At 35.7% G+C, this 26,325-nt stretch overlaps 1 protein-coding gene across 3 annotated transcripts in view; it reads left to right on the forward strand.

Annotated features, from left to right (window-relative positions):
• DHX29 (DExH-box helicase 29) overlaps positions 1 to 26,325 on the forward strand; it is a 47,660-nt gene that overhangs the window by 8,941 nt on the left and 12,394 nt on the right. For 2 of the 3 annotated variants that reach the window (XR_011430369.1, XM_001916390.6), the window contains exons 3-20: positions 243 to 356; positions 1,272 to 1,401; positions 2,138 to 2,283; positions 3,800 to 3,928; positions 7,016 to 7,142; positions 8,147 to 8,305; positions 11,752 to 11,917; positions 12,180 to 12,303; positions 13,771 to 14,379; positions 15,687 to 15,830; positions 19,946 to 20,122; positions 20,771 to 20,911; positions 22,069 to 22,213; positions 22,345 to 22,462; positions 23,092 to 23,176; positions 24,716 to 24,804; positions 25,900 to 26,028; positions 26,122 to 26,197. Coding sequence is in view for 2 of the 3 variants with exons in the window: in XM_001916390.6 (XP_001916425.2) it covers positions 243 to 356; positions 1,272 to 1,401; positions 2,138 to 2,283; positions 3,800 to 3,928; positions 7,016 to 7,142; positions 8,147 to 8,305; positions 11,752 to 11,917; positions 12,180 to 12,303; positions 13,771 to 14,379; positions 15,687 to 15,830; positions 19,946 to 20,122; positions 20,771 to 20,911; positions 22,069 to 22,213; positions 22,345 to 22,462; positions 23,092 to 23,176; positions 24,716 to 24,804; positions 25,900 to 26,028; positions 26,122 to 26,197 (2,808 nt within the window). In the remaining variant the exon portion in view is untranslated. The remainder of the gene's footprint in view (positions 1 to 242; positions 357 to 1,271; positions 1,402 to 2,137; positions 2,284 to 3,799; positions 3,929 to 7,015; positions 7,143 to 8,146; positions 8,306 to 11,751; positions 11,918 to 12,179; positions 12,304 to 13,770; positions 14,380 to 15,686; positions 15,831 to 19,945; positions 20,123 to 20,770; positions 20,912 to 22,068; positions 22,214 to 22,344; positions 22,463 to 23,091; positions 23,177 to 24,715; positions 24,805 to 25,899; positions 26,029 to 26,121; positions 26,198 to 26,325) is intronic. The other variant, XM_070246265.1, reaches the window with a different exon arrangement.

Consider the following 26,325-nt stretch of genomic DNA (forward strand, 5'->3'; position numbering starts at 1 on the left):
CAAGAGGCTTTATAAAAGGAATGTTCTCTTGCCATATTTTGTTGCCTTTTTCATATCCCATTTTTTCTGAAATATATGGTAGGAATGTGGTCCAAAATATGATAATTAGTGTATTTGATTTTAGCTGAAATTCTGGGCTTGGTTTTCAGGGATATAGAAAACTATATGATTTGCTTCTAATTATTTATTAAATATTATTTAATAGTTTAGCTTCTAATTGATGTGACTTTTGGCCTCAACAGGTGGTAATTAATAACAAACTAGAACAAAGAATTATTGGAGTGATCAATGAGCATAAAAAGCAAAATAATGACAAGGGAGTGATTTCTGGAAGACTTACTGCCAAAAAACTACAGGTATTTTGCACACATTTTTGAAGTTCCTCATTTTTACTGGAGCATTTTTAAGACAGCTCCACATGTGAGCTAAAGTGACTTTTTCAACTTCCATTTAGGTTTCACGACTGTCATTTCCATCTGCAAGAATAGGGAAGGAATTGTGCTAGATACAACTACACACATTAAAATGGTGATATGAAAACTTACATTCCCCAAAGTATTTTAATCTCTGTAGTGGGCACTTTGCTTACATTGTTTCTGACACAACGATCCCAGGAGGTATTTTGCCCCATTTTTCAAGTGAAGGAGTTCAGGCTTGGAAAGATTACATAAATTATAGGCTGAGGTTGTTAATTAGTAAGTAGCAGAGTGAGCAGAGTCTGGATTTGAACCCAGTTCTGCCCAGCTCTAAAGATCATGCTTTAGAAAGTACATTAAAATGCTTTACTTTATGTATGAATGTGTTCATTGAAGCACTGCTTGTAATAAGAAAAAATCCTAAATGATCACCAATAGGAGGATGTATAATTAGATTATGATGTGTCTGCCCAATGAAATATTATGTAACTATTAAAAGTGATGAAGAGTCTCTAATAACTTTGGAAGATACTTATGTTATAATATTAAACGAACTTTGATTTTACAAACCGTAGAAAAATGACTGAAAGGAAACATATACTGTATTGCAAACAGTATCTTTGGGTAGTGAGATTATGAGCAATTTCTCCTGTTTTTTTTTTAATTTATCTGTAGTTCTCAAATTCTCAATACAGTGAGCACATTTAAGTCTGCTAACTGAAAAAGAAAAAGAAAGATATTTTTGAAATTAGAATCTGTGTCAGAGTTTCTCGTTTAAAATGAACAGGAGGATAATATTACTAATGAAAGGAGAGAAAATTGACAAAATGACTTTTTTACATTTCCCTTTCATAGGATTTATACATGGCTTTACAAGCATTTTCATTTAAGACTAAGGACATTGAAGATGCCATGACTAACACACTCTTACATGGAGGTGATCTTCATTCTGCCTTGGATTGGCTCTGTTTAAACCTTTCAGATGGTAAGCAGTATTGTCATAAAATTCTTTCAGTTTCTAAAACCTTTTGAAATAATTTCAGATTTGTATCAAGCTTTTGACCTGTACTTAAAATTTTACCACTGTGTTGTAATTATTTATTTTTAGACTATCTTATTCTTTTCTACTCTTGTCAGTAAATTCTCCTTAGAGGTTGTAGTCTATGCAAGAAGAAATTATTTTTGTGTGTGTTGCTTTCAGTTGTTGATACTCATTTTAGAATGTACTTAATACAACAAATTCTCAAAGTTTGACTATCTGTAATTTATTAGGCTGTATCTCCTGGTTTTAGTCTAGAGATTAGGGCCATCTGACCTTGGATTAATAGTATTTGACTAAGTGGAGGGTCAAGGTTTTAATCTTTGGCAAGAACCTGGAGTGCAAATTGCTTTCATAATTGAGTAAGGATACTACCATATGCTGTGACAGGCAAGCAAAAGGTGGGAAGAGTTAAGGTCTTTTTATGAAAATTTAGGAGCCTAACACATTGAAGGTGAAATAAATGGCCAAATAGAGGTGGGCTAGCTATCATCTGATGAGTGGTCTCACTTCTGGTTTGACAATAAACCAGGTTCATCGTAGGGTTTCTATTTTTAGGAGAAGAGAAGTGGGATAAAATTAGCTGTTCTTTGTCCACGCAAGGTTTCTGTGTATGTTTAATAAATATTTGTGTGTTTTATGTATCATACGCATGTTTATTTTCATCCCAATTTCTTTTAAGATGCACTTCCTGAGGGATTCAGTCAGGAATTTGAAGAGCAACAACCTAAAAGTAGGCCAAAATTCCAGTCTCCTCAAATACAAGCCACTATTTCACCTCCAGTGCAACCTAAAACCAAAAAACAGGAAGAAGATCCTAAGATTAAGGTAATTTAAGAATTAAAAATTTAAAGTTGTATAAAATCAGAATGAAGCATATGTAACAGTTTATAAGAGTATAAATATTAGGTTGCCACAACATTTTACTTACTGAAATTAACTAATTAGTTTGCCAAATTTTTCTATCACAGTGTGTTTCAGTTATCTATTACTGCATAACAAACCACCCGAAAATGCAGTGACTTAAACCAACAATTTATTATTTCTTATGATTCTGTAGTTTGGGCTGGGCTCAGTTGGGCAGTTCTTCTGTCCCATGAGGTGTATGTTTTCAGGCTGGAACATCTAAAATGATTTCTTGACACACATGACTAGTGCCTCAGCTAGGGACTAGCCAGGCATCCCTCTCTCTCCATGACTAACTTGGGTTTCCTCACATATGGTGATTTCAGGGTGATTGGGCTTCTTACATGGCATCTGGCTTCCAAGAGCAAGTATTTCCAGATGATAAGCCCCAATGTACAAATTTTTATCAAGCCTCTGCTTGTATCACTCTTGCTAATGTCCCATTGGTTGAAGCAAGTGAAATGGCCAGGTCCAAAATCTGTGTGGAAGGAGATTACAGAAAGGCATGAATACTGGATGGTTTGTGTCATTCGAGTATTACACTTGAATACTCTGCATATTATAAAATATCTGTGAACATGGATGAACCTAGAGAACATTATACTAAGTGAAAGGAGCCAGTCACAGAAAGCCAAGAACTGCATGATTTCACTTATAAGAGGTATCTAAAATAGTCAAACTCAGAGAAGCAGAGAATAGAATGGCAGTTACCAGGGGCTAAGGGGAGGAGAGAGAATGGGGAAACGTTGCTTAATGGTTATAAAGGTTCAGTTATACATGATGAATAAGTTCTAGAGATAAACATAGTCCCTATAGTTAACAATACAGCTCTATACAGTACAGATCTCATGTTAAGTGTTCTTACCACAACCACCCCTCCCTACCACCAACACACCCACAGACACGCACAAAAGAACACAAGGAAATTTTTGGAGGTTAGGTATGTTTAGTACCTTGATTGTAGTGATGGTATCATGAGTATATGCAAATATCCAAACTCAGCAAAATGATAAGTTTATATATACATTATCATTAACATTTAATTAATGAATTAATGTGACATTAACATATATATTTAGTATGTGCAGTTTTTTAATATGTCAGTTATATCTCAATAAAATAACAAACAAAACAAAAACCTATGGAAGCATTATCCCCACAACACCATTGTTCTTAAGTAATAACACTAGTTTTTAACAATTCTTTTTTTTGCTTCTTTATGTAAACATATTCTTTGAATTATGCAAGTTTAGACTTCCTAAAGTAATGTTGAGTTCAATTCATTTGTCCTTCATTGAACAGTAGAGAATATGATTTTTGAGGCTTATATGTCTGTTCCTCCTGAGTATAAAGAAATTCTAAAAACAGTGACACTGATGATAGTTTTGACACCTTTTTCTAACTTTGGTTTTTCAAATATTTGTGGTTTTCTTCCTAGCCAAAAAAGGAAGAAAAAAATTTGGAAGTGAATATGAAAGAATGGATTTTGCGGTATGCTGAACAACAAAATGAAGAAGAAAAGAGTGAGAATTCTAAAAGTCTAGAAGAGGAAGAAAAATTTGACCCTGTGAGTAGAAATTTATATTAGACTTCTAGCTAGATATTCCTAGGCAAAATATGTAACTTTTTTGAAACTTAATTCCCCCATTTGTAAATACCTTAAGGGGTTGATGTGAAAATTAAACAAAATAACACTTAGGGAAAAACGTCACACAAAATAACTGCTCAATATATATTAATTACATTCCTTCCATGTTTAAAGAGATAATCATCAAATATTTTTAAATGATTGATATGTGTAAGGAATATGCTAAATTCTTTGGATATTAAAAATAAAAGGCACCTTCCTTTCTAGAGGAAACCTGTAGTCTGGAGAGAAAAAAACCTAGATATCAGAAGATAAACTGAAAATATGAGATTAAGTGAAAAAAGCAAGTTGTAGGAAGAAAATATTACAATACATATATCTGACAAAGGACTTCTATCTATAATTTATAAAGAAGTTTTAAAAGGACAACAGACACTTCACCGAAGTAGATATATAGATAGCCAATAAACAGGTAAAAATAAGTTCAACATTGCTTGTCATCAAGGAAATGAAAATGAAAACTGCAGTGAGATACTACAATATATCCATCAAAATGGCTAAAATTGAAAAGATCAACAATACCAAGTGTTGGGAGGATGTAGAGTGACTGGAATACTCATACATTGATTGTGGGATTGTAAAATGGTACAACCACTTTGGAAAACTGGCACTTTCTTATGAAGTTAAACATAAACTTACCATATGACCTAACAATTTCATTCCTAGGTATATACTCAAGAAAAATGAAAACATGTCTGAAAAATAAGACTTTTACACAGATGTTCATAGCACCTTTATTTATAGTAAAACACTGCAAGCAACTCCCAAAAACATTGTATAAGAATGAAAGAAGCCAGACACAAATGAGTACATGCTGCGTAATTTCATTGTATTAAATTCCAGAAAGGTCATCTATGCAAAATCAATCTATGGTGACAGAAAGCAGATCAGTGGTTGCCTGAGTCCAGGAGTTGGGGAAGGAGATTGACTCTAAAGCATCATGAGGAAACTTCTGGGGATGATGGAACGTTTTATATCTTGATTATGATAGTGGTTACGTGGATGTATACATTTATCGAACTCATTTACCTGTACACTTAAAATGGGCGCATTTTATTGTAAGTAAATCATACTTTAATAAAGTTAGTTTAGAAAGAATAAAAAGGAAATTATAGAACGGCATGAATAGTATGATGAACCCATTTGTGTAAAAGAAAAGCTATATATATACATATATATGCATTCATATGTATGTGAAGAAAACATCTGGAAAGATACACCAGAAGCTGTTACTAGTGATTAGGACTGGGGCGGTAGGGTGGGAGGGAGACTTCTTTTTTATCTTCTTCTGTATCCTATAAGTTTGTTTTGGTTTTTTGGTTTTTTTGATGAGGAAGAGTGGCCCTGCACTTAGTGTGTGCCCATCTTCTTCTATTTTGTATGTGGGATGCCTCCACAGCATGGCTTGATGAGTGGTGTAGGTCCATGCCGGGGATCTGAACTTGCGAACCCCAGGCCACTGAAGTGGAACGTGCTGAACTTAACCACTGTGCCAATGGGCTGGCCCCCTATAAGTTTTTTTTGACTGTGTGACTGTCTTAAAGTAATATAAACAAAAAGAATTTAGGACAGTACAAGTCTACCTTGAGTTTCAGAGAAAGAGCGTCTCTTCTATTTGGAGCATTAGGTCAAGACTTCAAAGAAGAGAAGTGGGACTTGAAGGGTGGGTAGAGTGTGCATAGGCAATGAAGGATAGGAAGATGGTCCAGATGGGTGAAATAGTGTGAACAAGGGTACAGAGGTGGGATTGTGCAAGGAGCCTTGAGTATTAAACAATAGATGAGTATATACAGACAATAAAATGTGTAGGTGAGTACTGGCAGATAGGAGTAAATAGGTGAGTTCAGCTGAGACTAAAAGATTTTGATGCCCAGAAAATTAATTTGACTTTTCCTCTTGATTGTGAAGAGCCATTAGAGGTGGGCAGGGCAGATGACTGACAAGAAGAATTTGACTTTTTAGGTGAAATTTAGTAGTGTTTAAGGTGGTTTGGAATATTTAATAGTGTTTAGCATGATTTGGAAAGGGTAGGGAGGCCATTTGGTAGCTACTTCACTTATTCAGGTCTGAAATAATAAGGTCCCAAATCAGAAATTGGGCAGCCAGCCGGTGGCGCAGCAGTTAAGTGCACATGTTCCGCTTCGGCGGCCTGGGGTTCACCATTTCGGATCCCGGGTGCGGACATGGCACCGCTTGGCACGCCGTGCTGTGCTAGGCGTCCTGCATATAAAGTAGAGGAAGATGGGCATGGATGTTAGCTCAGGGCCAGTCTTCCTCAGCAAAAAGAGGAGGATTGGCAGCAGTTAGCTCAGGGCTAATCTTCCTCAAAAAAAAAAAAAGAATTTGGAAAGGAAGAGAAACATTTAAAGCAAGAATCACTAAAAATTGGTGATTTACTGAATATAAAGGTTAAGGAGCAAAAGACAGCAAGAGATTCGTAGGTGGAGGGATGGTGGTATCAGTGCCATAGATGGGAAAGATGGAAAGAAGAGTTATGATTTGGGTGAATTTGAGGAGATGGCTAACCCTCCTCTCTGTTACGCTATATCGATGTTTGCTTCTGCACAGAATGGTCCCAGAATTCAGCGGGTTGTGTTGCGTTAGTTGTCTCTCTTCCCTTCCTCCTAACAGTTATGGTTTCAAAGTAGCGCTACGCATGCCCTCATCTTCTTACCCCAGGCTTTGTTCCTACACATCTCCTGTCCCTTGTTAACCTAACCTGAGGAAAAGACCAGTAATTTAATTTCCCTGACTATCCTTCTGTAAGATGGAGATTATGAGAAGGGAACTTTCAGATGAATATTATTATATTATTGCCTATGCAATCCTTTAAATATGTATATTTATAAAATGTATAAAAATAAAAATTTAATTTTTCTCTTTACAGAAATGAGCTTATACTTACTTTTGATTCTGTAGTTTGCCTTATTTAAGTTGATATAATACATTGACAATAGATAAACTAATCTTGCTCTTATTTCCTTATCATCATTTTATTTGGAACAGAATGAAAGGTACTTGCACCTTGCAGCAAAACTTCTGGATGCAAAAGAGCAGGCAGCTACCTTTAAACTAGAGAAAAACAAGCAAGGCCAAAAAGAGGCTCAGGAAAAAATAAGAAAATTTCAAAGAGGTAAACACTTTAAGATGCTTAGATGTATAAACGTCTTTTCTTTATTGGCCTTTCTGGAAGGAAAGTTGCCTCTTTTTACTATGTCTCCTCTTTTCTAACAGTTTATACCTGGGATTGGCAAACTTTTTCTATAACAAGCCAAATAGTAAATATTGTAGGTTTTGCAAGCCATACAGACTCTACTACAGCTACTCAGCTCTCCTTGCACAGCATAAAAGTGGCCATAGACAACACATACACGAATGACTATGTTCTCATAAAACTGTATTTATGGGCACTGAAATATGAATTTCACATAATTTGCACGTCAACAAATATTTCTCTTCATCTTTTTCAACCAGTTAAAAATATAAAAGTCGGGCTGGCCCGGTGGTGCAGCGGTTAAGTTTGCACGTTCTGCTTTGTCGGCCTGGAGTTCGCAGGTTTGGATCCCTGGTGTGGACCTACGTACCACTTGGCAAGCCATGCTGTGGCAGGCATCCCACAAAGAAAGTAGAGGAAGATGGACACAGATGTTAGCTCAGGGCCAGTTTTCCTCAGCAAAAAGAGGAGGATTGGCAGCAGCTGTTAGCCCAGGGCTAATCTTCCCCTGCCCCAAAAAAAGGAAATTATATATAAAAGTCATTCTTGGCTCACAGGCCGTACGGAAATAAGCAGTGGGGCTGGATTTGGCCTGCAAGCCATAATTGTCAGCCTCTGATGTACACCGTAAAATAACATCTCCATTCAAGAAGGAGAGGTGGACACAATTCTATGAGTAATTATTTCTAATGAAGATGCTTCTCCAAGCCGTCTACATCTGTTAAATAATTTATTTAAAAAATTGCTATATAATGTCAAGGTAGATTGCCTCCGACTTCTAACACAAATTCCTACTAGGAAGTATTGAATAATTGGCTACAAGGAGAAAGAAGGAATGCTACTTTTTTAAAACCATCTTTGCAAAATAAAAAGGCATAAAAAACAAATACGGAAAACTAAACCTCATTTTTTTCTCTTGGTAGAAATGGAAAGTTTAGAAGACCATCCAATATTCAATCCAGCCATAAAGATTTCACCTCAACAGAATGAAAGGAAAAAGCCTCCAGTAGCCACAGAAGGAGAAAGTGCTTTGAACTTTAATTTATTTGAAAAATCTACAGCTGCTACTGAAGAAGAGAAAGGTAAAATGAAGAGAAAGCATTCTGGGGTATAATTTGTAAATAGTAAAATGTCAGAGAATATATAATTGAGAAATTGTTACTTTGTATTCTAGCAAACTACATAAGATGGCAGTAAAGTTTTGCTTCCACAAGCTGTCTTAGAAAAGTAATGATTATGATAACTTACTTGTATAACTTTTTTTTTTTCATCTTCACCACCAAAAGTTGAGTTGCCACCTGTCACCGTTCAAATACTGCCCTTTACCGCTATCGCCCTCCCCCAGCCCTCTTCCCCTCTGGTAGCTACCAATCTATTGTGCGTTTATTTGTTGTTGTTTTATCTTCCACATATGAGTGAAATCATCCAATATTTGGCTTTCTCCATCTGACTTATTTCACTTAGCATACCCTCAAGGTTCATCCATGTTGTCACAAATGGCCAGATTTCATCTTTTTTTATAGCTGAGTGGTATTCCATTGTATATATATATACCACATCTTCATCCATTCATCTGTTGATGGGCACTTAGGTTGCTTCCAAGTCTTGTCTATTGTGAATAATGCTGCAGTGAACATAGGGGTGCATATATCTTTTCAAATTAGTGTTTTTGTGTTCTTTGGGTAAATACCCAGAAGTGGAATAGCTAGATCATATGGTAGTTCTGTTTTTAATTTTTTGAGGAATCTCTATATGGTCTTCTATTCCTTGTCTTTTGAATAGCCATTCTGATGGGCAGGAAGTAATATCTTCTTGTAATTTTGATTTGCATTTCCCTCCCATAATTAGCGATGTTGAATATCTTTTCATTGTGCCTGTTGGCCATCTGTATGTCTTTGGAAAAATGTCTGTTCAGATCCCCTGCCCTTTTTTTGTAAGCAAAATTAGCCCTGAGCTAACATCCACTGCCAATCCTCCTCTTTTTTGCTGAGGAAGATTGGCCCTAAGCTAATATCTTTGCCCATCTTACTCTACTTTATTTGTGGGACGCCTGCCACAGCATGGCTTGATAAGCGGTGTGTAGGTCCACACCTGGGATGGTAGGTCTGTGCCTGAGATCTGAACCAGTGAACACCAGGCTGCCAAAGCGGAACACGCAAATGTAACTGCTACACCACCAGGCCGGGCCCTGTTGATGATTTCTTTTTTTTTTTTAAACATTGGCACCTGAGCTAACAACTGTTGCCAATCTTCTTTTTCTTTTTTTTCTTTAATTGCTTTTTTCCTCCCCAAATGCCCCCAGTACATAGTTGTATATTTTAGTTGTGGGTCCTTCTACTTGTGGCATTTGGGATGCCACCTCAACATGGCCTGATAAGTGGTGCCGTGTCCGCACCCAGGATCTGAACTGGCAAAACCCTGGGCTGCTGCAGCGGAGTGCACAAACTTAACCACTCTGCCACAGGTCTGGCCCTGTTGATTGATGATTTCTTTTGCTCTGCACAAGCTTTTTAGTTTGATGTAGTCCCATTTGTTTATTTTTTCTTTTGTTTCCCTTGCCTGAGAAGACATATTGAAAAAGATACCACTAAGACCAATGTCAAGGAGCATACTGCCTATGTTTTCTTCTAGGAGTTTTGTGGTTTCAGGTCTTACATTCAAGTCTTTACTCCATTTCGAGTTAATTTTTGTGTGTGGTGTATTATAGTGGTCTACTTTCATTCTTTTGCATATGGCTGTCCAGTTTTCCCAACACCGTTTATTGAAGAGACTTTCCTTTCTCCATTATACGTTCTTTGGTCCTTTCTCAAAAATTAGCTGTCCATTAATGTGTGAGTTTATTTCTGGGCTCTCAGTTCTGTTCCATTGATCTGTGTGTCTGTTTTCCTGCCAGTACCATGCTGTTTTGCTTTTTGTAATTACAAATATCTTGCTTCAGCCTCATCTCTCTCCAGTCTGTCCTCCAAACTCCTGCCAGAATTATCTTTCCGTAACACAGATCTAAATATGTTTCCTGTTAAAAACCTTTAATCAGTAACAAGTCCAAGCTCTTTATCATGGCGTTGAAGATCTTTTGCATTCTGCCACAGTCTGCCTTTCCACTGTGTTCTCCCAGCTATGTACTACAGCCACTTCTTTCTTTAAAATATATGTTGTTTCATGGCTCCATGACTTTGCTCATCCTCTTACCCCCTACTTGGCCAAGCTTTCCCTCGCTTCAAGGCTCAACTCAAACAGCACCTCTTCTTAAAGCCTTCCCTGATTCCTGCCATGCCACCAGATGTGTGGAATTGTGTGCTTCTTTGTGCTCCTAAGTACATTAATGATATAGCTAGTTTAATATTGATCAGTCTGTAATGTAGTCAGTCAAGTCCCACAATAAATTGTCAGTTCTTTTAATTATATATTCTTTCCACAAATATTTATTGAAATATTTATTGAATTCTTATTGTTCACAATGTCAGGTGCTATGTGTGCAGTTATTAACAAAATAACCTAGTGTCTGCCCTCTTCAAGTGTACACTCTAGTAGAGAAGGTGAGCTTTAAATATACACAAATATATAATTACAGATTGTGATGTGTACTTTCTTTTCAAAGAAAGAAAACTGTCTTCTAATAATGGAGATAACAAGGGTGCCTAATTTGGATTGGGGACACCTTGCTGATGACTTGCTCTGAGATCTGACAGATGATTAGGTGTTAGCCTGGTGATGAGATGGTGGAAAGAGCCTTCGAAGGAGGGAGGCAGTACCTTGGGAGTCTAAGGTTGAAGAGAACTTAAAGCGGTACTGTTCAACAGAACACTCTATGATGGGAAGGTTCTGTATCTGTGCTATCCAATGTGGTAGCTACTAACCAAATATGAGTATTGAACACTTGAAATGTGACTAGTACAACTGAGAAATCAAGAATTTAATTTTAATTAATTTAAATTTAGCCACATGTGGCTAGTGGCTACTGTATTGGAACAGGCAGGCTCAGAGCATTTGGGGAATTAACTGATGGCCAGTGTGGCTACAGCATAGTGAGCATGATGGAAGAGTGACAACAGACAGGCAGAGGTGGGCCATGGAGGGCTTTTAGTCAGTAGTGAAGAATTTGGACTTTATTCTATATGTAACATGAAGCCATTGAAGGTGGTGGTGGTGATGGTGGCAGCTGTTAAGCAAAGAAATGATATCTGATTTATATTTTTTCAAAAGATTACCCTTTCTGTGTGGTAACCTACCAAACATTGTAATTCAGAGTATCCTGAATAATTTTTTTCATAGATAGTATCATAGATATTTTATAAGAATACATTTGATACTCAAGATACTTTTTTTAAAGATTCAGATTTTCAGTGGTTTTATCCATCAAGAAGATTTCTTTACATCACTTATAGAAGACCAAGGCTTTCTGTCTGTCCTTTCTTCACCTATTCTCTTCTAAAAGTCTGTTCCCAGAAGTAAGAGGACTTTGAGCACTCAAAAGAGACTGTATATTACTGTAAAACCATTTTTAAAGAACCAATCTTTGTCATTTTAGAGAAAAAGAAAGAACCTCATGATGTAAGAAATTTTGACTATACTGCTCGAAGCTGGACTGGAAAATCTCCCAAACAGTTTCTGATCGATTGGGTCAGGAAGAATCTTCCCAAGAGTCCAAATCCTTCATTTGAAAAAGTTCCAGTAGGTAGATACTGGAAATGTAGGTATGTTTTTTGGTTAGCCAAATGAACTTTTAGAAAAATCTAAGATGAAAATCTTTTTATTTCCTAAGAGTTGAGTAGACGTTTAGGAAGCTCTCTAATTCCACATCTCACAGTGATAGAGTTTATAAATCATTATCTAGTACAATGTCTTCCATGGAAATATCTAATTTAAATAATTAATGTAAACTTAAATTCAACGTTAATGGGCTTCTAACTTTTACTTCATATTTTTATTAAAAAGTTTTTTTTGGCTTCTTTGTAGGGTAAGGGTAATCAAATCTGAAGATGATGTACTGGTAGTGTGCCCTACGATCTTGACAGAGGATGGCATGCAGGCTCAGCACCTGGGAGCTACTTTAGCTCTTTATCGTTTAGTGAAAGGGCAGGTGAGATTTTTTAGACCTTGGTGTTTAAAAAATCATATGTGGAAGAATGGGTATACTATTTTTTATCAACATAAAACTGTATCTGCATGTGAAAGGTAATATTTAATTATGGCCCTCTGTCCCAGTTACCTCTTTACTGACTGCTGCATCTAATTTTTCCTTGTTTCTGCTTATTTATAATTTTGACTTCTTCAGTCTTTCTCTCCTTGGACCAGAAGTTCTGAACCATTTGACTGGTGCGACTTTTCAGGCTATACTAATTTACAGATTAAAAATAGGTGTGCTAGGGTGGTTGATTAAGGAGAATTTTTAAACAGTTTTCCTTTAATGTTATATTGTCTCTCAACTTTAAAAAATGGTAGACATTGGTTCCAGTTTTCAGTTTTTGGTTATATTAACTATAAGCTTCCAGTTTAAGGAACAATTAAAATAAAGTACTACTGAAGGAAGCACTTTTAAGAGAACACAGTGCTTTTTGTATTTTGGGTTGTCAAAATTTCCTTTTTACAGTAAATGTATGTATCTTTCTTCATGGGAAATTAGAGCCACTGAAAATTTTAGACACTGATTAAGTGGAACTCCAAACAATAGTTCTTTTCTAGTTTCTGTCAGTAAAAGTTCTTACTGTCTTTATTTCCCTCATTTTGCAAAATAAAGTGTCATAAGCTAAGCTTAATTGATAGAAATGATTGTCAGTGTTACAGAGTTATAGAGATAATTGTGGGCTCTTGTGTAGCATAGAATTAGGATAACTTAGATTCCATCCAATGTAGTTTATTTAAAATGCTTTGACCTGTAATATACAACTGCCAGAATCTCAGAGGGAGCTTTATTTTAGAAATGCTTTATGGATCATCTATATATTTAAGTAGCACCACTGTAGGAATAAATAATAAACTTTTTTTATTTCTTTTTTGAGGAAGATTAGCCCTGAGCTAACTGCTGCCAATCCTCCTCTTTTTGCTGAGGAAGACTGGCCCTGAGCTAACATCCGTGCCCATCTTCCTCTACTTTATATGTGGGACGCCTAGCACAGCATGGCTTTCCAAGTGGTGCCATGTCGGCACCCAGGATCCGAACCAGTGAACCCTGGGCCGCCAAAGCAGAACGTGTGCACTTAACCGCTGCGCCACCAGGCCGGCCCCAATAATAAACGTTTAAAGTTTACCTCAGAGTATACCTATAAGGGAGGTAGTATTATTAGTCCCATTTTACAAATGTAGAAACTGAGACACAGGTTAAGTTATTTGCCTAGGGTCAGAAAGCTATTAAGTGTAGAAGCCTGAATATGATGTGCTGTTTATAAATTTGCATCATATACATGTATATCTTAAAGTAGTAACTTACCAGTTTAAGACAAGTTATATTTTAAGAGGAAGATAGCTATCCTTCTAAGTTCTAACCTATTGAATTTTGGTATCCAATAGTTAGTGAAAATAACACACTGCTGTTTTTTTCCTTTTATAGTCAGTTCACCAGTTACTTCCTCCCACTTACCGAGATGTTTGGCTGGAGTGGAGTGATGCAGAAAAGAAAAAGGAAGAATTAAATAAAATGGAAACCAATAAACCACGTGATCTTTTTATTGCCAAACTTCTGAATAAATTGAAACAGCAGCAGCAACAGCAACAACAGCATCCTGAAAATAAGAGAGAAAACTCCGAAGATCCTGAGGAATCTTGGGAAAATTTAGTTTCTGATGAGGATTTTTCTGCACTGTCCTTGGAATCAGAAAAGGCAGAAGATTTGGAACCTGTTAGAAACCTCTTTAGAAAGTTGCAAAGCACACCCAAGTATCAGAAACTTCTAAAGGAAAGGCAACAGTTACCTGTGTTCAAACACAGGAATTCAATTGTCGAAACCCTTAAAAGGCACCGGGTAGTGGTAGTGGCTGGTGAAACAGGGAGTGGTAAAAGTACTCAAGTGCCACATTTTCTTTTGGAAGATTTGCTTCTAAATGAGTGTGGAACAAGTAAATGTAACATTGTCTGTACTCAGCCCCGAAGAATCTCGGCAGTGAGTTTAGCCACAAGAGTGTGTGAGGAGTTGGGCTGTGAAAATGGACCTGGAGGAAGGGTAAGATGGTGTTCAGCTCCACCTCAGTGAATGGTGACGTTACTCATCTTTGCTCTTGGGATCCAAATGGAACCTGTACCGTTTATGAGTTTTGACTGTTACTTGTTGTTCAGTAGCACATCTTAGGCACTTTTCATGTTTTCTCTGATGTGGTATTATGCCACTCTCCTTCATATGAAAAGGATTATTAGTAATTCTGTCATTAAAATTCTCATATAAAAAAAGAAATATATTAACTTTAATAATTGCATATTCAAATATTACATAATAAATTAAACTTTCAAAGAATACAGAGAAATACAAATTTGACTCTAATATCATATATCTCAGGTTTTTTCTAATGTCTTCTGTGGAATGTATTCCTGAATGATTTTCATTTATTCCTTTCAATGAGCACAAAGGAAAAGCAATATAGAAGAAAATGCTAGACTATTTTCAAACTCCATATTCAAAAAAACATAGAAAAAGTACTTAAATATCTTGTTTTGCAAGTATACACAAAACTGGCCAAACTTTAACCAGAGTAACTAGTGTAAAGTAGAGGAATTAATAAAATTGGTTGGAGCCAAATATAATGAATTCCAAGTTCATATAACTCAGCTTGATTATACTTTGAATTGTTCTTTCTAGAGCTGATATTTAGCATTTTGGTCTCTATATTTAGGATAGGTACCTGATCATTAAAAATTTCTTATGTAGCAAATTAGGTTTCTCTCATGGAGTGTAAGAGGAAAAAAGACACAATTTCTGTCTATTAAGGAACTTATGTTAAGGGGATAACAGACATGTACACAAATAAAGGAATGGCTGAAGGAGTAAGAAAATGCAATAGGAATAGAAGTGACTTCAAGATTCCCATCAGGCCCACTGGTGTGATATCAACTACTTTTTAATGATGGCAGCTTTTATGAGATCTTGATAGAAGAGTAGATCAAACTGTAGGAGCTACTCTCAAACTCTGTTCCTGAGACCTCAATATTTTGCTCCAAGATAATTTAATAAGAAATTAATTAAACATCTATTAATATTTTCATAATCATATTAATGGTGCTTGAAGCCGGTGAACAGCTTTTTGTCTCAACATTTTGAAAAGAACAGTTTTTCTTTTTTAAAATTACCGAAACAAATGGTATAATTTTATGTAATTGAAGACCATGGGAAAATAATTTTGATAGTAAACTGCACTAAATAGATTTACTTGGAGTATTCCATACAGTAGCAGGAGCAGCACCTGTGCTTCACTCTTTAAAGCTCATTTCCCAGATCACTTGTGAGAATCTGATCTCGGCCTTGTGTTCTCCCTTCAGAATTCTTTGTGTGGATATCAGATCCGAATGGAATCTCGAGCCAGTGAATCTACTAGGTTACTCTATTGTACAACAGGGGTTTTGCTACGGAAACTTCAAGAAGATGGCCTCCTAACACATGTGTCTCATGTTATTGTAGATGAGGTGAGTAGATTCCATAGTTGTGTTCAGATAAATTCTAATCATTTTTGTATTCAAAAGATGTTACATCTAATACTAGCTAATGTTTTCTTTGGACTTACTAAATGTCAGACACTTTACATACAGTAATTAATTTCCTCTAACAAATGTGTCTCATGTTGACTTAGTAAATGCTATATAACATTTGCTTATGCCAGATGCTATTGTAAGGACTTCATATGTATAAATTAATTTAATCCTCTAGCAATCCAGTGAAGTAGATATTATTATCTCTATTTTACAGTTGAGGAAACTGAGGCACAGAGAGATTAAATAGCTTGAAAAAGTTCACATAGCCAGTAAGTTCTGTAACTGAGGGTTCAAACTGGGTTCAAACCCAGGCAATCTGGCTACAATCTGTGCTCTTACCAGTATACTGCCTCAATTATATTTAGTTATTAAAGGATTTTCTCTGATTCTTACAAAACATAAGCAATCTTCATCAATATGTCATTTTCTTTATAGATATACTGCTACTTGAATCAAATTTGAATGTACACTTAACTTGAATTATGCCAAAAGTTTCATATTATAATTATTTTAAATGGCATGCTAACCTAGTGTATGTAAACTGATTAGCTTTGTACATAATTTTTTCAAGAATAAATAAGATATATAGCATTTCTGTTATTCAAAAAATATTTTCAAAACTTTCTCAGTTGTAAAGTTTTTATGAATGTCTGTTAATTCACCACGTTCAGAAGGCAGTAGTGAAAATTCAGTCATTCACTGATTTTTAATCAATAGACTACATATAGATTATTGGGTTATTTTCCTCTTTTTTGTTATAAAACATTAGAAGTATAGAGATGTACAAAAATGAAAATAAAAATGATCTATAATCTCATGACCCAGAAAAAAAAATCATCGTTGACATTTGTGTGTTTGTGTATGTGTAGATTTAGTATGTATATATTTATAATTCTTTCATATTATTAGTCTACAAAAACACGATTTTTTTAATGGCTTTATAGTAGTATATAATTTGGATGTCCCATAATTTATTTAACCATTTTACTTTTGTTGGACAAGTTTACATTAAAGTTTTTGTGTGTGTGTGCAGAAGATTGTCCCTGAGCTAACATCTGTAGCCAGTCTTCCTCTTTTTGCTTGAGGAAGATTGTCCCTGAGCTAACATCTGTGTGAGTCTTCCTCTATTTTGTCTGTGGGACGCTACCACAACATGGCTTGATGAGCAGTGTGTAGGTCCACGTCGGGATCTGAACCCGTGAACCCTGGGCCGCCAAAGTGGAACGTGTGAACGTAATCACTATGCCACTAGGCCAGCCCCATTAAGATGATTTTAAATATAATATTTTGGTAATAGATAAGTGATCAGAATTCATTTTTATCTAAGGAGTCTTTAGTGTTTATTCTTTAATGGGGGAAGAAATTGTACTATGATCACTAAGGTGTCAGAAAGAAAGAGGATATATAGCTCCTTGAGAGGCCCATGAGTAACTGTTCCTGGCAGTGATGGGTGAGGGATGGAGTGTCACACTTGTAGCTTTGCATAGCCAACACCTAGATTTTATCAGTATCCACAAGAATCAACATAAGCCAAAATGCTAACTTATCTATTTATAATGAGAATTTTTATTGCTGGGTAAGTTGAAATATTTGTATCAGCTAGTCAGTAAGTTTTCTTGGAGTCCCAAAGTATCAGAAAATTGCTTGGTAAATATATGTCGGGGTGAACCCTAATTTAAAAGACCAATTCAGGAAGCTGTTCTTTGATGGGTTAGTATTAGCAGTCTGCAGATGTGATTTACTGAGTTGTGCTTCAGTGTGATACTGTCAACCTCTTGAACAATACAGTAAGAGTAAGAAAATAGTGAAATTCATCATTATGTTAAATATAACAATGTAAGGCATGTTGGGACAGAGTTCACAATATAATTCAGGACCTTCTTTATGAAAATGCTCAGGATATTATTTCTGGCCTTATTATTAAGAATAGTTGTGTGGTTTGTTTTAGTTTATGGTCAATGTGTGAGTTAAGTAGCTTTTCCTGCTGGTTGCTATTGTGTTTACAGCCAAATTTTTTGCCCACTTCTACCAGTAGTGTACATAATAAAATATACATTTGTATTAGTTCTATTTTATGTTTTACCCTTTTTTTTTTTTTTTAAATCAGTATGTATAAATTACCATCTATTTGAGGAGGTTCCCAAGATCTTTTTTATTTATCAGGAAATCTCTCTTCTGAGCTTCAAACATAAATATCCTGGTCAAACCAGCATAGTAAAAAGATCCAAGTTTATTCCTTCTTCTTTCTCCCACATCCCCTAAATCCAGTCACCTAGCCTTGTTGATTCTACTTTGATTCTTAAATTCACTTTCTTCCATATTCATTGGTATTGCCTTCATATAAGCCACCATATCTCTTTAATTACTACAAAAGCCTCTAATTAATTAAACTTCCTGCTTTTATTTTGCTCTCCTCTACTACATTCTTCACAATGTAGCCAGAGTTATCTTTTTTTTTTGCTGAGGAAGATTCTTCCTGAGCTAACATCTGTGCCAGTCTTCCTCTATTTTGTATATGGGTCACTGGCACAGCATGGCTGTGGACAAGTGGTGTAGGTTTGCACCTGGGAACCAAACCTGGGCCATGGAAGTGGAGCGCACCAAACTTAACCACTAGGCCATGGGGCCGGCCCAGAGTTATCTTTTTTAAAACAAAACTCAGACCATGTGAGTCTCCTGCTTTAAAATGTTTTAATCACTGCCCCAACTCATTAAGATAAAGTTTCAACTCCTTAAATTGATTTACAAGGCCTTACACAGGTAGATTACTGAGTACCTTCCTAGCTTTATCTCTTGCCTGTTCCTCATCCCATACTCAAGGCATCAATTTTGTTTTTCCGGTTCCCAAAACGTATTATGATCCCCTTCTCCTCCATGATTTTGCACAACTTGTGTCCCATGGCCACTTTTCTCCCTTTCTCATCCTGTTCCTTCCTCCTTTTTTTCAAACTCATCTCTCAGTTCTCAGCATCGATGGCAATTTCTCTTAGTAGACTTCCTGACAACTTGAACTAGCTCTCCTTTAAATGTAATTTCAAACCATCCTGTACAATATCCTCTTTCTAGACCATAAATTCTGAAATGAAGAGAACTGTCTTGGTCATTTTTTAATCCCCAGCATCTAGCACGATGCTGAGTACTTCTATTTGTTGGGCTCTGTTCTCAGCACTTTGCATGATCTTATTTGATTGTCCCAACCACTCTATAAAGTCTGTATTATTTGTATTCTCATTTTATAGAAAAAAATAGACCCAGAGATAGTTAAATAACTTTCCTAAAGTCATACTGTAAGTGGCCAAAGAATTGAACCCAAGCAATTGATTCCAGAGCCTGAAGACTTAACCACTGTTGCCTCCCTTCTAAGCAAATGAATGATCAAACATGTTTTAATTTATTATCTTGATATTTTATCTCTGTATGCTGCCTTAAATCTTATAAAATAAAATGGGGTAGAAGTAAGTCAGAGTACAGAAAATTGGAAGATAGACTGGTACCTTCAGCAGATAGTAAGTTCTGGCAGTGTACCATGTTTATTATGCTCTGTAGCAGATTTACAGTGCTCTTTCCTATAATGCATGTGTTGGAAGGGCACAAATCCCTTTTTCTTGGATAGCGACCTGTCAGATTACTATACTAATGAACTCCCCTTTTTCTACACAAGGAATAAACCATCTGTCTTGTGGTAATGGTGACAGTACAGTTTATATTAGTGGCAGAGCTTTAGGAGTCACCCTGGCTTCTAAGTGAAATTTGGGAGATAGCCTAATCTTATCAGCTGCACACTTGCAAACCATCTCCTAAGGTAGAGCCCTACAATTGTAACTATTCTTGTTCAGTATATGCTGATTTTTACTGGCTTCAATTTTAGAAGATGACTTTATTTTCAATTCTGAAGACCTGCCTTATTTGAATCATACAGTTTCTCTCTCCCTCCACATCTACTGACTATATTTAACTATTGATTAACTTTTAGTAGATTTGAATGTCTGATTGCTTTAACCTCTTACTAGACCTTATATATGATTGGTTTTTTATTCCCTTTATACTAGGTTCATGAAAGAAGTGTCCAGTCAGACTTCCTACTAATTATCTTGAAGGAAATTTTACAGAAACGTTCTGATCTACACTTGATTCTAATGAGTGCCACTGTAGACAGTGAAAAGTTTTCTATGTATTTCACACACTGCCCTATTCTCAGAATTTCAGGAAGAAGTTATCCTGTTGAGGTAAGTTTTCTTTATAATGCATATGTAAACATAAACTACATTCTTACCAGGGAGTTTCCCAGAAGATAGGCCCTTGTAGTCTGAGCCCAGAAGTGTTCCTAGGGTATTGCAAGTCAAGAGGGGACCTGGAGATGGCCTTGGGAATCAGATGGCTGGTGCTGCCTTGACTCAGAGTAGGTGGGCTGGAAGGGAAGATTCTGCTGAAAGACATACCTGAGAAGTACAGAACATAAAACACATTTCCTTAGCAAAACCGTTATATCCAGATTGAGGATAGTTGCCTGGCAAGAAGGAACTCCTTTCTCACCCACCCTTCAAATTTAGGGCTGTCTTTGAAAGCTTCTTTTCTGCCTATTTTATTCTTAATGTTTGCACTTTGGGTTCAGCTGATAAAGACTGCTCTTTTAATTGGTTTTCACATATAAAAAATATATACCACAATGTAATTTGTCCTGAGACTTACAGGGACAGACCCATCTCTGTCAACTAAGTTTTTCATTCCCAAATAACGCAGGAAAAAGCTTTTTTCACAATATTCTAAATTAGCATTTGGTGATATTCAAAAGGTGACAATCCCCTTGTTCTCTTTAAGATGATATTTACTGAAATGAATTTGAGTTCACCAGTTATATGCTTTAATCTATGCAGGTTTTTCATCTTGAAGATATAATAGAAGAAACAGGCTTTGTACTGGAGAAAGACTCAGAATATTGTCAGAAATTTCTGGAGGAGGAAGAAGAAATAACTATTAATGTTACAAGCAAAGCAGGGGGAGTAAAAAAGTATCAGGTAAGAAGAAAACATTTTTAAAGACCGCTGATAATGACATCCAGGGCATAACCTGCTGTGAGAGTTTTAAAATCATATGGCTGGCACAGTGGATTCAAGTATAATTTGGTAGAAGGGGAACAGAAAGAATTATGAGCACATTTTGAAGGTCATTTCTTTAATCTTTGTTTCATGGACTCCAGTCTTTGGTTTATGATATTTTGTCTCTTTACACTATTATGGGCCTTATAGATACACACAAAAAATCAAGAACCATGTAAATAAGAAGCAACTTTTATTGTTTCATAGCAATGATCGGTTACTGAGGAGTAAATTTGTAATGATTTTCTCTACTTTATCTGAACATCTTACATGGTCAGGATGGGGCAGGCCCAAAATGTAGATCCTTGCCATTGGTTTTCTTAGCAGCCTCTGTCCTGACGTGAGCCAACCTTGGCTCTGTAGTGAAGCTGTCCAGGGTAAGCACAGTTCTTCCTAGAGAGTTTCAATGACATGTTTTTAGAAATATCACAAAAGCTGTATTATCCCGTATTTTAGCCAATGGTACTATGTCCAGTATTTTCATTGTATCTACAATATTTCATACATGTATCCAATCCAATGGAAGCTTAAAGTTACTTTATCTTTTAATTAAGCAGATAAACCAAGAAAGCAAAAACTAAAATCTTTCCCTAAAACTCCAGAGGTAGAAATTAGAAACTAAAGAAAGACTTCAGAAAATTAAAGGTATTTCAAAAGAGGTGATTGGAACTCAGCAACCAAAGTAGAATCCAGAAGGAATGAGGCAGGTATAAACTACTTATTAAAGTTATTATTGACTTCTCTTTGCTTGGCCCCTTTTCATTGCCACAGAACAATGCAGACATTGTTCTGTTTTTCTTCGTTTCTTCTTTAATTTAGTATATACATGCCAAGACAAAAAGTTTTGCTATAGTTAGGGGGCTAGATAAAATTAAATTATAGGAGAGAGGTGAAATTTTATAACAGTTTTTTCCACTGTTAAAAATTGCACTCTTACTATATTGTAAGAAAATGATAGTCATGACAATGAGAAAAATATAGATTTGAATGAATGCAAATACCTCTTTTTTTCCTTCTTTGTCTTGTAAAAATATTTAATTTTTTTGTTCAGCTTTTTCTGATTGTGTTTCTTTTAGGAATACATCCCAGTTCAGGCTGGAGCAAGTACGGACTTAAATCCATATTACCAAAAGTACAGCACCCGCACCCAGCATGCTATTCTCTACATGAATCCTCATAAAATCAACCTGGATCTCATTTTGGAACTTCTTACATATTTAGGTATATATCTGTTTCTAATGTGTCACCTTTTCTTTTGATAAAACGTCCCTATAACTGGAGATGTTTTATTAATATCTTACATGGTATTCCTTGTCTTTATTTTGAATATTGTATTTTTTTTAAAATTTCAGACAGAAGCCCCCAATTCAGAAACATTGAAGGAGCAGTACTGATCTTTTTACCAGGCCTTGCTCACATTCAACAATTGTATGATCTTCTGTCAACTGACAGAAGATTTTTTTCTGAACGGTAACTAAATCTTCATTATATTCCTGGTAGTTTTAAAATAGAAAAATGTTTTCGTACGTTAAAACTTTTGATCGTAGCTTTCAAAGTCTTTTCACCTTTAGTTAAAATTGTCCATGGTGAAGCAAGTTTATTTTTTAACATTTCTGTTACAGCATTTTACCTACTAAAAGGTTTAGGTACTATTTCTGCATTTGTTCTATTTTCTTAATATGGTTAAGCAGAGAGAATCCTGTGGTTAAGAGTAAGATGTTGACTCCTATCCGACCTACCGGGTGATACAAAACCTCAACAGGGTTGCAGTTCATAATCTGTACATAATGAATTGACTGTTTACTATATCTGTTCTGATACACTTTATTACTGCTGTCATGGTTATCATCTCAACATCAGAACATATTTTAAAAATTCTTTAGACCCTATATTCCATATAATTCATTCACATTAAACTTTTTCTTTTTGCTGCACATATATAGGGTTTCCTTATACTATTCTCAGAACTTGTGTGTGTGTTTAAAATTTTTCATAATAAAAATTGAAAAGTTGCTTCCTATTTGCAAATAAATTTTGTTATTCTTTGCAGTGTCTTCTAAAGAGAAACTCTTGCTAAGAACTATGATTTTAACTTTCAGATATAAAGTGATAGCTCTGCATTCTATTCTTTCAACTCAAGATCAAGCTGCAGCATTCACACTTCCCCCACCAGGAGTCAGGAAGGTAAAATTCAGTACAGCAAATTTACGTATCATCCATCTGAGAGTATTTTATGCAAGTGTTATGACTTTTTATCATCAAAGACACTTACTATGTACTTTATAGTGCATGGCGGACTCCAAATGCTCTGCACCTGAACATAATCAGAAGTGAATCCAATATTAAAATTCAAGTATTTGAATATTTATATTATACGTTATTAAAGGGACAAGACTCTTTAGGGGTGTGGTAGTTGAAAAATATGGCATGGATGTTGCTTGTGAAAAGAAAAATCAGTACTTTTCCTCCAAGAAGGCATCATGAAGGATGTTGGGCGTCAGAAAGCTATTTGAATCCTGGGAGGATTCTTTGTTGTTCTCTAGGCTATTCATCCCTGACGGTTTTTGTAATACACAAGACCATTAGGTTAGGAAACAATCTCACTATTTTCATTGTCTCCTCTGTTCAGGATTCGGAATGAAGCAATACTAGGCAAAGAGAGTTTCTCAGATTTTTAACCCTCTCTCAGAAGAGGAAAGAAGAACACAATGTAGAAACTATGGGGAACACAGAGCACCCAGAAAGAACCCACACTATAATGCAGGAGGCCTGGGTTCTCATCCCTACGTTGCTACCATGTCTGTGGCCTTTGGCAGAAAGGCCACTCACTTAGCCTCACTTTCTTGTCTTTAAAAGGAATTGGATTAAACTGATGGTTTTCTAACTGTGCCTGAGAACTCCAGGGATTCTGAGGCTGTGCTGTGATCTATAATATTTGGGCTTCCCTGTCAGATTTTCTTTGAAGAAAGGAGTTCACCTCTTAAAAAAAATCCGAACACCACTGAGGTAGAATGATCGTCTAGGTCCCATCTAAGTCTGACTAATCTGGGTTCTGTTTTCTAGGATAAATGAATAAGAAAAGCAAGCATTCAATACTGAAATACAGAGTTGAGATAGAGCAATACATGTTGAATTTGACGTAGAATTTCCTAAATGTTTTACCTCTAAGGACTCAACAGAAAAAAATGTGGAAGGTTGCACTATTCAGTCATCACCATTAAGAATTTTAAAGCTAGAAAAGACCTAAGAAATCATCTGTTTCTACCTCCTAATTTACAGCTGACATAACTGAAGTCCAGAGAGGTAAAATGACTTCCCCAAGATCACAAAGCTAATAAGCAGCAGAGCCAGGGCAGCAACCCAGTTCTTATTGGTGTACTGGTTTTTCCTAATTAATTGTGAAGAGTTGTACTGAGCTGTCTCCATTCTCTGACCCAATTCCTATTCTATTTATGTCATTTTTAAGATGACTGATAAGAATTAGGGGAACGGTATTTTTTGTTGGAATAAAAATCTGTAACTTTAATTAGCAAGCTGAGGTGATAAAACTAATTGGAGTAAATTAAAATTACACAGTAATAGCAAATAGATTGTGATTTTTTGTAAATAAAGTTGAAACTCACTTTTTAAAATTCATAGGCTCAAACTCTCTAAAGAAGTTTAAATCCTGGCACATTGCTAAAAGTTGTCACCTAAATATTTTGGCTTTTTGTTTATTTTCAGATTGTTTTAGCAACAAATATTGCAGAGACGGGTATCACTATTCCAGATGTTGTATTTGTAATTGATACTGGAAGAACAAAAGAAAATAAGTAAGTTTGAATTTCCCAAATCAAAACATTTTTAACCTGAAAAGGGTTTGGGGCTCTTGAATTCTCAGGAGAAATCACAGATTATATAGGGAAAACCCCAGATGTCCTAATTCTGCCCAAAGCAAAAGCCTCAGAGAATCTGTAGGAAACCTTAGAAGGTCTGAGAGTAAATGTCAAATTTTGTCATGGGTTTTCCCATAAATAATGCTAATGTACTGCTACTTTTAGAAAAGTGCTCCCTGAGAAAATCTTCAGAACATAAATTTTTGTAAATGTGTTTGTAAAACAAATTGTTTTACAATTTCTGTAAATTGTTTTACAGCATTATTTGTGTGATTATAAAAAAGAGCGTGGGTTTTGGCATCAGATTTAAATCTCTGATCTGTAATCTTGAGCAAAGAATATAATCATCAGTTATAATCATCAGCTTCCTCATATATAAATGTGGAAAATGAAAATTTCATAATTGACAGTGCCAAGTACAGTAATTGGCATGTAATAGGTAACCTTAAGTGAATCTCCACGAAAAAAATTACTACTTTATAAATGTTTTAATGTTTATATTGCATGAATAGGGGAGACCACCTGAGTAGTCTATCATAATTGATAGCCTGTCCCTAATATTAGAAAACTTTAGCAATATTTGGAAAAGAGTACGACTATCCAGTATAAAATAAACTCCTGATCTTTTAAATTGTACCTTTAGAGGAAGTGTTTTCAGGTTTAACTGTATCCTGTGAAAGGTATTGTGGTAATGTTCATAGTGGCATTTCTCAAACTCAAAGAATTCTTGTTGCATAATTAATAGGCATTCCACTTAAATCAAAAAGGGGTCCATGGTCACATTAATTTGGGAAAGGGTAAGTTAAACAGGTGTTTTTCTTGTGTCAGAGCTTTTAATTTGGTAGTATGAGATTTAGTATGCAGTGTTTGCTAAATTATTTAAATATGAAACACAATTTGGGAAATATTGGTCCACAATGATAATGGACCTTTTTTAGCCTATTTTCAACTAAATTTTCAGAGTCAAATATCTCCAGCTTTTTCAGGTTTTGATTTAAGTCACTTAGCTACATATTCTCTCCTAAAACATAGGTACCATGAAAGCAGTCAGATGAGTTCTTTGGTGGAGACCTTTGTCAGTAAAGCAAGTGCTCTGCAGCGCCAGGGGAGAGCTGGGCGGGTCAGAGACGGCTTCTGCTTCCGACTGTACACAAGAGAAAGGTACGGCCAGCACTGGAAATGAACACACATGAATCAGGACAGTGTGGCGGTTCTGATAATATGTATTTAGTATCATTTGATTTTATTTTTTAGATTTGAAGGCTTTCTGGACTATTCTGTCCCTGAAATCTTACGCGTGCCTTTGGAGGAATTATGTCTTCATATTATGGTAATCCCAAAGGAACTTGGATGAATTTTCTGTTCTTCACCCCTTTCTAGATAAAAAAAAATGAAGACCTAAACTTATCTTACCTTGTGTTCCTCTGGTTTTTCAAGTATTTTATTTACTCTTCTTTA

This window comes from Equus caballus, chromosome 21 (genome assembly GCF_041296265.1).
Source record: "Equus caballus isolate H_3958 breed thoroughbred chromosome 21, TB-T2T, whole genome shotgun sequence".
Lineage (NCBI taxonomy): Eukaryota > Metazoa > Chordata > Mammalia > Perissodactyla > Equidae > Equus > Equus caballus.